We start from the raw sequence: 12,687 nt of genomic DNA on the forward strand, positions 1-12,687 counted from the left end.
CTGAGATTTTGTTTGACACACAACTTTGGGAAATATGTTTAGATGTGCTTCTTTTTAGTAAACAGGCTAAAAATTAGATAGAGGCTTTGAACCGTTTCCTTTCTTGCATCTTTCTTACTTTCAAATCAAGAAAATACACAGTCATCAGACTCTCCTACAGCTGTATGAACTGCCTACTTCAATCATCTATCAATGAACTTGGGAGATCTCTCTGGCACTGTGCTCTTTCCCTACATCAGTAGATACTCTTATTTATAGACTGAAAACCCAGAATATTATGACGTGTGGAACAATCTTTTTAAGTCAGGACACCCTAGTTGTAAATGCCGTTATTTAATAATTCTTTCAGATTCACTTTACTCGTACCTGGCCTTCTACTTGTGCTTTAAGCTTACTTTTTGTGTTGAAAGCAATATATGGTCTAGAGAAGCAGCCATTAACTTGGGGGTAAAAAAACGAAGAACTTACAGTACTGCGTGGTTCAGGTGTGAACAGTGTTTACATTATCATATTAATAATGTAAACTCTGAATACTGATTTAACCAGAAATCAGTATTCTCCCATGACTATATTGGGAAAAGCCTGTGTGTGGTGAGGGAGTTATAAGAGATATCTTAAAAGCCAGTAGACATGTATAAAGTTAAAGTAATCAAAAGAATTGACATAATCTAAAGAAACAGCCAAAAGAATTGATAGTAATTATCTCTGATATGTTGGAAACTGGGGTGGGAGGGTTGGAACAATGAGCTGCTAATTTTTCTTACAAACTTATAAACTATGTGCTTGTATTATTTTGATAAAATAAAATGAAAGAGGTGGCACAGGAATGTAACAGGACCAAATAAATTGGATTTTTTAATCATAGATCTTGGTGCGACTACATTAAAAGTTAAATACTTCCCCTTAGCTTCTGTTTTCAAATATATTCTAATTAGAATAATATGGGTATATCTTTTGTCTTCTGGACCCGAGAGATTGCTTAGAGTATTATCACATTTCACGTGCTCTTATTTTTTGATGCATGATGTGTATTTCAAATGTAATATAAGCCCTAGCTGAGTTTATACATTAGATGCAGGTTATTCAATAATAATAACTTCGTCTAGTTTATTATTAAAAACATTCTTCTGAATATACCTGATTTCTTGCCCTCATCCCTAAAGTGATATTGTTATCCCTCAGAAACTTTGACCCCTAATTTATCAAATGGTATAATGAAGTCACTACTGTACCGTAAAAATCAGATTTTATTATTTAGTCGTCAGTATTTTAAGCAACTGTTGGGTTGGCCAAAAAGTTCATTTGGGTTTTTCGGTAACATCTTACAGAAAAACCCGAGCGAACTTTGTGGCCAGCCCATAATCAGCACTACCATAGGTGTCTTCTGTTTTCCTCTGGCACTGATGAAGTACGATGATCTGACCAGAGAGAAGCTTTGTGGTGTTGTCCCAGAAGTGGGATTGGGCTTCTCCTTTGTTTTATAGTCAGTTCAGGAACCATGAAGGGGAGGGATTTCTGGAAAGGTCTTACTGGCTTTTTGGTAGTGTTGGGAGGAGCAAAGGGCAGCACGCGCATTCTGTCATGAAGCTCAGCCTGCAGTCAGAATCCAGCCAGTTTATTAGCCAGTCCAGGGAAAGTCTCAGTTTGAAACCTCCAAATAAATATTACTATAGCTCACGTTTACTGAGTTCCTGTGCTTCAGGTACTTAGTAAAGAGCTGTCGCGGTATTATCTCATTTAATCTTCCCCACAATGCTGTGAAATACTTTATGCGTAAGATGGGTGTAACTCTTTTTAAATCTTAGGGCGAGTTAATTTTTTTTAATTAATTAATTTATTTATTGGCTGCATCGAGCGCTCGTTGCTGTGTGCGGGCTTTCTCTAGTTTCATTGAGCGGGGGCTACTCTTCTTTGCGGTGCGCTGGCCTCTCATTGCAGTGGCTTCTCTGGTTGTGGAGCACAGGCTCTAGGTGTGTGCGCCTCAGCAGTTGTGGCACGCAGGCTCTAAAGTACAGGCTCAGTAGTTGTGGCACATGGGCTTAGTTGCTCCGCGGCATGTGGGATCTTCCCGGACCAGGGCTTGAACCTGTGTCCCCCGCATTGGCAGGCAGATTCTTAACCACTGCGCCAACAGGAAAGTCCCCAGGACAAGTTAATTTTTATAGCAAGATAATTGTTTAAGTCCAGGTGGATACTTGGAGACATTTTCATGCTCTGTTACGTTATATATGAAAGGTAAAAAGCAAACTTATATATATGAAAGGTAAAAAGCCACATCCAGGAGGCTTCTGCAGGTTTGTGATATAATCACAAAGAGATTTTTGTAGTCATCATTTGAAGTCCTAGAGTTGAAGAAGATTTTTAAAACTGAGTAAATACTGAGACATTCTATACTTTCTTAGATAAGATAAAAAGATGTGAATGTTTTTCTAGCTGATCTTCAAATTTAATGAAACATTAATAGAATTGAGAGCATAGGTCTTGGCAGAAAGGGTAAATTTAACAAAGTGATACTAAAATTTACCTAGAAAGAGTTAAATATCTGAGAATCACCTAGAAAAACTCAAAAAGAAGAGTAATAAGGATGGCTGCACCCTACTAAATATTAAAGTATACATCAGATATCAAAGCATCAAGATACTGGTGCCACGCCAGACAAATAGATCTATGCTCCAAAACATTCTGGAACTTCAGTAACAGTCAACACATGCAAAGGTGGCATCTTAAATTAGGTCTATAAACCATTCGATAAAAGGGGCTGTGATGTAGGTCACTACTTCACATGTCAAGCCCAAGATGAGTTTCATATGAGCTAAGGATTTTATTGTAAAAAATAAAAGTATGAAAAGAAAGTGTTAATAATTATATAATCTTGCTGTGGAACAGGACTGCCTAAGAAGGATATCAAAAGCAGATCACATAAAGGAATAATATTACTAGATTTTCTAGGTAAAATTACAAGCCATATTACAAAACAAAACTTTAAAAATCAAAGACATTAAAAAAAGTAATAAAAGTTAATGCATATGACTAACGTGTGACAAAGGGTTATTATCTTTAATATAGAAGAGAACTCTTTCAAATGAATATGGAATATTAACTGTTGCAAGAGAAAACTGGTCAAAGAACATGTGCACTTAATACTAATACAAAAATCAGTAAACAGATTGCAACTAACTTAACCTCAGAAGTAATCAAATAAATGAAAACTGTTGTATCAGTCATATTAGCAAAGATTAAAAGCAATGATGGTGTTCAGTATTAGTGAGGGGAAAGGAAAGTGGGCATTCTCATATACTGTTGGGCTTCTGTTCCTGAGGACAGTTTGGAACCGTGTGTCAGAAATCTTGATATTTGTATCTTTTCATTTAGCAAATCTCTGCCTCTGGTGATGATCCTTAAGAAGCAGGTAGAAAACGGTTCAAATATACATGAAGATAAATGTTTATTGTAGTATCAGTAATAGTATTAGGCAAACTTATATAGTACCATAGAAGACTGCTTCAACTATGGACACCTAAACAATGGAATACTACTCAGTCATGAAAAATAGAGGTGCAAAACTGTACTTAGTGCCTTAGCATACCTTTTACAATATATTAAGTGGGAGAGAAGAAAACAGATTTCAGAGTGGTAGGGACATATTCTAATTTATTTGGTTTTTAAGGTTTATATGCATATTTTTACATGTGGAAAAGTCTGGAAGTATGAATGCCAAAATGTTGATTATACTGACCTCTGGATATGAGACTTAATATGATTTAAAGTTTATTTCTTCTTAAGTCTGTTTTTCTTTTCCATTCACCAAACATTTATTGAGCTAGTACTGTGACTAGCCATTGCATTTTCTAAAATGATAAAATATAATTTATGCAGTAAAAATTTGATGTTGTTTTAGGGAGGTAGTTACAAATTAGAGATATTTCCATTAAATGATTGAAATAATGTCTTGGTCATTACAGTGGTATGTTCAGTTATTCATTTATTTGCAGCACTTTATTCATGAAAAGTACAGAATAAAATGAGACATTAGTGTAATGTGCTGAAGCAGCCCAAAATGATCCTAATAAGAGAAATTATTTTCATTCGTATGAAACATAAGCCATCTCTATCTAATGTAGTCTTAATTCACGTGGAAAGAGGTGTTGATTGCATGGTCTACACTGCTTTGTATTTAAATCAGAACTAAGGTTCTCATAGGTTCATTGTGAAAAGAATGGGTTTTTAATGGTGAGTGGCCACAGTTGCATATTTTTCATTTCTTAATTTCAGGCAACTACAAGAACAGCAACGACAAAAGGAGCTGGAGCGGGAAAGGCTGGAGAGAGAAAGAATGGAAAGGGAGAGATTGGAGCGGGAGAGGTTAGAAAGGGAAAGGCTGGAGAGGGAGCGACTAGAACAGGAGCAGCTGGAGAGAGAGAGACAAGAAAGGGAACGTCAGGATCGCCTGGAGCGGGAGAGACAAGAGCGGGAGAGGCTGGAGAGGCTGGACCGGGAAAGGCAAGAACGAGAGCGGCAAGAGCAGCTAGAAAGGGAGCAGCTGGAATGGGAGCGAGAGCGAAGAATGGCAAATGCCGGTAAGAAGTTGACCGATTGTTCCGTGTTCCTGATGTCTGAGCTTGGATGGCAGTGGTATTTTGTGTATTCGTGTATTAGAAAGAATATTTCACATTTGAGGTGCTTGGGATTAAACAATACGATTTGAAATTAGAACAAATATGTGGCTATTGCTGCTTTAACATTTTCTTTTTTTATTTCTATTGCTTGGAGACTTAAAGAAAGCTCCAGGAAATTTTTATTCTGGCATTCTAATTCTTTGAACTCCCTATAAATTGGCTATAAAGTGTAAGTGTGTTTTTATGGGAAATTTTTATCTTAGATGAATTTGGAATATATTTCCCTTCTGAGAGTGCTTCAGTTGTCTCGGACAACGTAGCATTCCAGAAATTTGTTTGATTGTATTCTGAAGTTTTTGAAGGAGGAATTAAAAACAGTAGGTTAAAAAGTATCCTCTCTAGAGCTGACTAGTAATTTAAATGTATGCGAGTATTGTGAAAAATTAGTAAAAATTACTAAATCTGATGGAATTTTATTGAAAGACGTAAGGGTTAAGATATGACTGAAAATTTGAGGTATTTTGACATTCATTAAAATTAACATTTATTATAGGATTTAAGAATTATTATTTTGTTCCATATGGCCTATATCTAAAGTTTCAACATGGGTCGATTAAATACTGGTTGATTGGTTTGTTGTTCGAGTCCATTCATTTGCTTTTGATTGCCTAATTGTTTTCTGGAGTTATAGCCAACAAAACAAAACTTTTCCACAAATAAACATTGAATTTGGGGGTTTCTAGCCCTTTATGATAAACTTTTTGCTAGTTTCTCTCTTTATTATTTAAAAAAAAAAACAACTAAGCTTACTCTTCTTTGTGGTCTTATTCATGTAATGTTAATGTCCTTTTAGTGGACGAAATAATGAAAATTAAGACTACGATATTTTTCTTGTAAAGAATAAGCTAATCAGTTTAATTTGTCAGTCAACTTGTTAGAGTAAAAGAAAACTTGTCCTCTTCTGGATCTCAGAATGTATTTATAAGTTAAGACATTTTGGAGTGAAATTAGGTATTTGCCCATGTGCTTATTCTCTGGTACTAACTGTAGTCTACATTTGTACATTTTGTCTGAATGCTGGTTTTGTGGCTTTACTAGCTCCCTTTTTCTCTCTCCTTTTTTATCCTGTCTTTCGCCGCTGCTTTCCACCTCTGTCCAGCTCCATCCTCCGACAGCTCCCTGTATCATGCTCCACTTCCTGAGTATGCCAGTTGCCAGCCTCCTTCAGCACCTCCTCCATCATATGCTAAAGTCATCTCAGCTCCAGTGTCAGAGGCCACTCCTGATTACGCTGTAGTGACCGCTTTGCCACCCACTTCCACACCCCCTACACCACCACTTCGACACTCCGCGACACGTTTTGCAACATCTCTAGGTTCAGCCTTCCACCCTGTTCTTCCCCATTATGCTACAGCTCCTCGTCCTCTGAACAAAAACTCTCGACCTTCTTCTCCTGTGAACACACCCTCTCCTCAACCTCCAGCTACGAAGCCCTGTGCCTGGTCTACTTCCAGTTTCTCGCCCCTCCCTCCGTCTCCTCCAGTAATGATTAGCAGCCCCCCAGGCAGAGCTACTGGTCCAAGGCCTGTCCTCCCCGGTTGTGTTTCTTCTCCTGTGCCCCAGAGGCCTCCATCACCAGCGGCCCCCAGCGGGCTGCTCGACTCTGTCACGTGTCCAGTGTCTCCACCGCCTACCTCAGGGCCAGCTGCGCTGCCACCGCCTTCCCTCGCACCACTCTCACACTGTGGATCTCAAGCCTCTCCTCCTCCAAGCACCCCTGTTGCCTCAACTCCCTCATCCAAGCCTAGTGTTCTCCCTTCTCCCTCTGCAGCTGCCCCTGCCTCTGTGGAGACTCCTCTAACCTCTGTGCTGGGAGACTCCTCTGCTTCTGAGCCAGGCTTGCAGGCAGCCTCTCAGCCGGCCGAGACTCCAGCCCAGCAGGGTAAGGCTTCCATTATTGCGACTAACAGCTAATCACTTGGAAATGTTACACATCCACAGCTTTAATTGCCTAGAAGAATGGGGAGGATGGTTTTTGAAAAAGGCGAAGGTGGGTTCTTTTCTGTTGGATTAATTGCATTTGGAGGATCAGTATGAGGGATTTCCATATTGAACTAGATTTGGATATCTTCTGCAGTGTCATAGTCAGAAGTGTTATTCAGTATTTAAGGGCTTCTGTATGTTTCTTTTCATTTTCACTAGAAAAACATTACTTGATACATTAATCCACACAAAAAATATATTGATATAATCAAACTTGCCTTCCTTTAATTTCTGGGAAACATAGAGATTATATTTAGTGCCCAGCTGTAGTCGTTAGATCTGTCATCCAGGAGTCTCCTCTGGGACAGTTCTGATCTTGGACCCTATTTCGTTTTGGCCTGTCCTGTACGTATTGGGCTTCTCATATCAGACTTCCATGGATGGGTGCCACCCTAAGCCCTGGGGAGCAGCCCAACTTTGCACAAAGGGTGGAGAGGATTGGCAGGCTTGATATGTGCCCCAAAGGGTTCCATGGTCCAAAATTCCAAGAAGTAGCAGGCTGAAGGGATAGTTGGGAGAGGATAGCATCCTCTACAGTTATCCCCCCACTCCCCATGCCTGAACTTTGCTGTCACAGTGACAGGGGAGGAGGGATGCAATCTAAGTATGGATGATTTGTAAGCAGAGAAGGACCTTGTTCTATAAGTAAGAAAGAAGATATTTAACCCGCTCCCTTTTAAAATAGGATTTAGGGAGGATTACAGGAAGGAATATGACAACAAATTTGTACTTACAAAGGAACGGTGTTCTAGTCTGGATTTGAAACATTCATTTAAAAAAAAATCTTAGTTCTTAAGGGCTCGTTATTGCTGTGTGTATATTTTTCATGTTGACTTACTGAATTTGCTTAAAGGTTGAGTCACAGCTCTAGTAGGTGCAGTTCAGTATCATTGTGAAAGTGATTCTGGAACAAGAGAGACACAGTTAGCCTGACAGAGTCCAAAGGCCCACCTCCTGTATCCTCAGAGCTCTGATGACCCCTCATGTAGCCCATCACTATATTCTTCCAGCAATTTATGATTCCAGCTTGTGTAACTGTTCAAAGTTAGCACTTTCAAAAAACTTACCACCCAGTTTGCAAATACCATTTTATTTGTCCTAAAATACCCCTTTAAGCCTTAAGGAAGGGGGAGGACCTACAGGGTCAGTCTCCTGGTTCCTGTTCTTGTCCACTCCTTTGTGATTTTACAAGATCTGGACATTTCTCTCTTAACCCCTGTCTTCTGTACTTCAAATTCTATGTCTTCTAATTATTTCTGATAGTTGTTTTGAGGTTTTACTTTGTTCTAGTAGATTCCTTTACTCCAACGATTCTCAATTCTCTTTATACATTGCTTTTAAATGTGGAATATTTTTGAGATATTGAAGCCTGGGACCCACCCTTCTTTCATGTTCTCGATTCAGTCACTTTGGAAAGCAAGTAACTATATGCTTTCACTGTTGTAGAATTTATTGTCTCAACTTTTAAGGTTTACCCAGATTATTTTGGTCTGTTATTTTGAACAGCAGCACTGACTGCCATCCTGTACATTCATTTGTCTTTTCAGGGATGCTGCCTCTGTCCCACATTTTATAAGCATTTATTTTATTTATTTACCAAATGCCCGTGAGCAAAGAAAAAAAAAAAAACTAATTTAGATGATCTGTTGCAAAGTTCTATTAATAAAGCTCTAACAGTAAAGGGAGTAGTTATACACTTTGGCCGTAATTGTTAGTATGTTTTTAATACTGATTTGGACTTTAAATATTATGATAAATTGAACTCATTAATTTGTACTAAATGTTCAAGTTAATTTAGCATGTCATTCTGCATGCTTTTCCTCCTAAGATAGTGTCACTTAGCTCTGTTGTTGATGGTCTTAACATTTCTTTCTCTCAGGCATTGTCTTGGGACCACCTGCACCCCCACCCCCTCCTCCACCCCCACCTCCTGCTCCTCCCCTCCCTCCATCTGGATTTTTTTCGGGATCCATGTCTGAAGACAATCGCCCTTTAACTGGACTTGCAGCTGCAATTGCTGGAGCAAAACTTCGAAAAGTGTCACGGGTAAATGCATCTCCTAATTAATTGTATTTTTTACGTTATGTCTTATTCTGTCTCAGTATCTAAAACATCGAATTTATTGTATTCTGATTTTATGAACCCTATGTTATTAACTTCATCGACTAAAAAACATGTGAAATAACTTAAACTTAATTAAAGTTGCAAGAATCATAGTTTCTGTAACATTCACCACTTAACATTTTACATTTGCTTTATTCTTCTTTGTGTATGTTTCCTTCTGTATAAACGGACACACACACTCTCTTTTTGTCCGAATTGAGAATAAATCAGAGACACCTTGCCCCATTTCCCTAAATATTTACCTCTGTTTTTGTAAGAACAAGGATATTCACCTACATGACCACAGGATGGTTATCAAAATCAGGAAATACAGTTGATACGATACTATAATCTACAAATCTACGCAAGTTGCATCTATTGTCCAATAGTGTCTTTTATGGCACTTCTTTTTCTACTCCAAGATCACCTGTTATATTTTGTTGTAATGTCTCTTTACTTTTAATCTGTAATATTTCCTCAATCTCCTCTTTCATGATACTGACAATTTTGAGGACAACAGTATAATTATTTTGTAGATCATCGTTCAGTTTGGTTTATCTGATATTTTCCTAAGATTTGATTCGAGTTATGCATTTTTGGGGGCAGGTTTTACATTTTTTACTACCAACGTAATATGTCCTTTTCAATGTATTACACACGGGGACATGTGATAGCATTTTATCCCATTATTGATGATGTTAGCTTTGATAAAACTTCACTGATAACATAAAATTACTCCATTGGTCCTTAAAGTTTAAAAAATAATATCTAGGTGTTTTTATTGAAATGAGTGCTGATACATCCTTCTGTTTTGAATGTAATAGATTAATAAACATAGGATTGTCCCACATAGGAGTTTATTATGTATGTATATTCTCATTAAGATGGAGGATGCCTCTTTCCCAAGCGGAGGGAATACCATTGGCGTGAATTCGGCCTCATCTAAAACAGATACGGGTCGTGGAAATGGACCCCTTCCATTAGGGGGCAGTGGTTTAATGGAAGAAATGAGTGCCCTGCTGGCCAGGAGGTGAGTGAGAAATTATATGGATGTGTCCAGAATTGAGAGGATTTTGTTACTTTTATTCTAAGTATAATTTAACTAGATGCAGTTCTTCCCTTTTGGCATAATTTTACACTAAGTTACCTGATGTTTTTTTAAAAAATTGATTTACCTTCTTTCTAGGAGAAGAATTGCTGAAAAGGGATCAACAATAGAAACAGAACAAAAAGAGGACAAAAATGTAAGTTAATAAAAATAGTCTACTACATGGAGACTTCTCTGGCGGTCTAGTGGTTAAGACTTTGCGCTTCTACTGCAGGGCCGCGGGTTCCATCCCTGGTTAAGGAACTAAGCTCCCACATGCTGCGTGGTGCAGGCAAAAAATAAATAAGTAAAAATAAAAATAGTCTACTACACCTGGAAGTGTGAAATTCAAGTATAGCTCATTCAGGAAATTGTGTCAAAGATTAGTTTGAGCTTAATTAATTTCAACTAACAGTTGTTTCTTTTTAACTCTTCAGATACTAAAAATGGTATTATTTATAAATTTTTAATGGCATTCTTACTTAGTAAAATGGGTTGAATGTGTGGAGTTGGGGGAAAAGCACTGAAATTCTCACCTTTAGAGTTTAATTCGGTACCCAAGCCTACCATTGAAGGAGTGAATGACCTTTTACTAGGTTTTTTAAATCTCTTAAAGTCTCAGTTTCCTTACATTTATAAATTTATTTATTTATTTTATTATTTATTTTTGGCTGCGTTGGGTCTTTGTTGCTGCGCGTGGGCTTTCTCTAGTTAGTTGCGGTGGGCGGGGGCTACTCTTCGTTGCAGTGCGCAGGCTTCTCATTGTGGTGGCTTCCCTTGTTGCGGAGCACGGGCTCTAGGCGCATGGGCTTCAGTAGTTGTGGCTCGCGGGCTCTAGATCGCAGGCTCAGTAGTTGTGGCACACGGGCTTAGTTGCTCCGCGGCATGTGGGATCTTCCCCAGCCAGGGCTCGAATCTCTGTCCCCTGCATTAGCAGGCGGATTCTTAACCATTACATCACCAGGGAAGTCCAGTTTCCTTGCATTTAAAATGAAGGAATTAGACTAAATCACGGTTTTCAAATGTTTCCCCTAGGAGCCCTGTGGTTATTAGCTGTGCCCCGCTCTCTAGTTCAGGAGGGCAGACTCTGCTTTATTTGTTTTATATATTAGTGTTTAACAGTATAATTGTTTTCCCTGCTGCATTTGGCCTTCTTTGATGCCATTCAAATCTCTCTCTCATATCTGGCTTAATCACATTGGCGAGCACAGCTCTCAATGAGGATGCGTGAGGAAAGGAGCCATGGGGAGCTGCAGGGGGTGGGAACAGGGGTGGAGGTGCTAGGATAAGAAAAAGGTCTAAACTAGTGTAGAAGGGAGAAAAGACTGATGAAGGGAAAAGTGGGAAATGGCAGAAAGTATGAAACACCAAATGTCTACAACAGGTTTCTAGAAGATGTGGTATTATTAATATGTATTTCTGTATATTTAGGAAGATTCAGAGCCTGTAAGTTCTAAGGCCTCTTCAACAAGTACACCTGGTAAGTTCGAGATATATTTTAATCTTTATGAACTTTCTGTAAGTATCAACACTCCTCAATTAAAAATTCCACATTTCCCCATGTTTGGGTAAAGCGACTGCTTAGTTACTAAAACGTTCAAGTTCTTTGTTCACACTTGAGAGCACTGACATTTTCCTCTACCTTTTGTGACCCCAGAAGCAGCTGTTAATTTCTTTCCGATATCGGGAGATCTATTAAAATCTAAAGTTTTTTTTCTGATGACTCTTTCTCTGAAAATCATGATTTTTGCACATTCTGTGTATATTATTGTTAATGACTTGAAGTTATTCACTTAAACAAGGAAAACTATGTTATCCATATGAAAGGAAAATATTTTTAGTCATTGATTCTTAAAGGTAAGGATTATGTGAGCATGTAGCTAGCATTGAAGTCTATCTCAAAACATTCTCCCATTGAATCGTCATTTTAGCCATTTATTTGCATAATATTGATAATCAAGGAAATTAAAGCTTCTAATTTGTAAGGTTGAAAAAATTTTAAACAACAAGGATTTACTATATAGCACAGGGAAATATATTGTAATAATCTATAATGGAAAAGAATATATGTGTGTATATAGCCGAGTCACTTTGCTGTACACCTGAAACTAACACAATATTATAAGTCAACTGTATACTTCAATTAAAAAAATAATAGAAATAAATCTCCTTAAAACTTTCGGGAAATGTTCTTGAATTCAGTAAAATTTCTGACATTGAGAAGTCTTGGGCATAGAATATATTACTTAGAGTATTAACAAAATACATTTCACTGGAGGTACTTAATGATGACTATATCCATATTTAGAATATGAGCTTGTTACAGTGTACCTGTCATTTCTTCATATTTGACTAAAGGCTAAGCATTAGACTGTCGATTCATCTCCTTACCTAATTTGGAGTGAAGTGACATAAGTAAATTTGATGAGTTTGATGAATTAATATTTAGAATGAGCCATAAGAATCCATCATAGGAAATCGTCTGTAACCACTCATTCTCATTATTGAATAGTGACTCTTCAGCGGTCTGATTGCTGTATTATAATTTATATTGTGACTGTGAATAAGTTTTCCTCTGAATAGGACTCAAATCAGTTTATGTTATCTTCATTAAAAATTCAAAGCCAAAATCAAAATGCATGCTGTTATTAAAACCATAGATGTTTTAGAATTCAACTATAATTTGGGGTCACAGAAACTTTTAGAATTTGAAAAGAGCTATGGACCCTCTCCCAGGGAGGGAAAAAAATCGTATTTTTATACAAAATTGGTCACCATTGCAAAATATTCGTGAATTCCCTGAGGGTTATCTATGGACTCCAGTTAAGAACTCCTTAT

The 12,687-nt window shown here is 37.8% G+C and overlaps 1 protein-coding gene across 1 annotated transcript in view; it reads left to right on the forward strand.

Moving 5' to 3' along the window:
* Positions 1-12,687, forward strand: part of ENAH (ENAH actin regulator) — a 158,086-nt gene that overhangs the window by 128,871 nt on the left and 16,528 nt on the right. The window contains exons 5-10 of the mRNA XM_024753165.1: positions 4,273-4,577; positions 6,448-6,558; positions 8,539-8,705; positions 9,647-9,792; positions 9,949-10,006; positions 11,281-11,329. Coding sequence (XP_024608933.1) covers positions 4,273-4,577; positions 6,448-6,558; positions 8,539-8,705; positions 9,647-9,792; positions 9,949-10,006; positions 11,281-11,329 — 836 coding nt within the window. The remainder of the gene's footprint in view (positions 1-4,272; positions 4,578-6,447; positions 6,559-8,538; positions 8,706-9,646; positions 9,793-9,948; positions 10,007-11,280; positions 11,330-12,687) is intronic.

Source organism: Neophocaena asiaeorientalis, unplaced genomic scaffold (assembly GCF_003031525.2).
Source record: "Neophocaena asiaeorientalis asiaeorientalis breed wild unplaced genomic scaffold, Neophocaena_asiaeorientalis_V1.1 scaffold634, whole genome shotgun sequence".
NCBI lineage: Eukaryota > Metazoa > Chordata > Mammalia > Artiodactyla > Phocoenidae > Neophocaena > Neophocaena asiaeorientalis.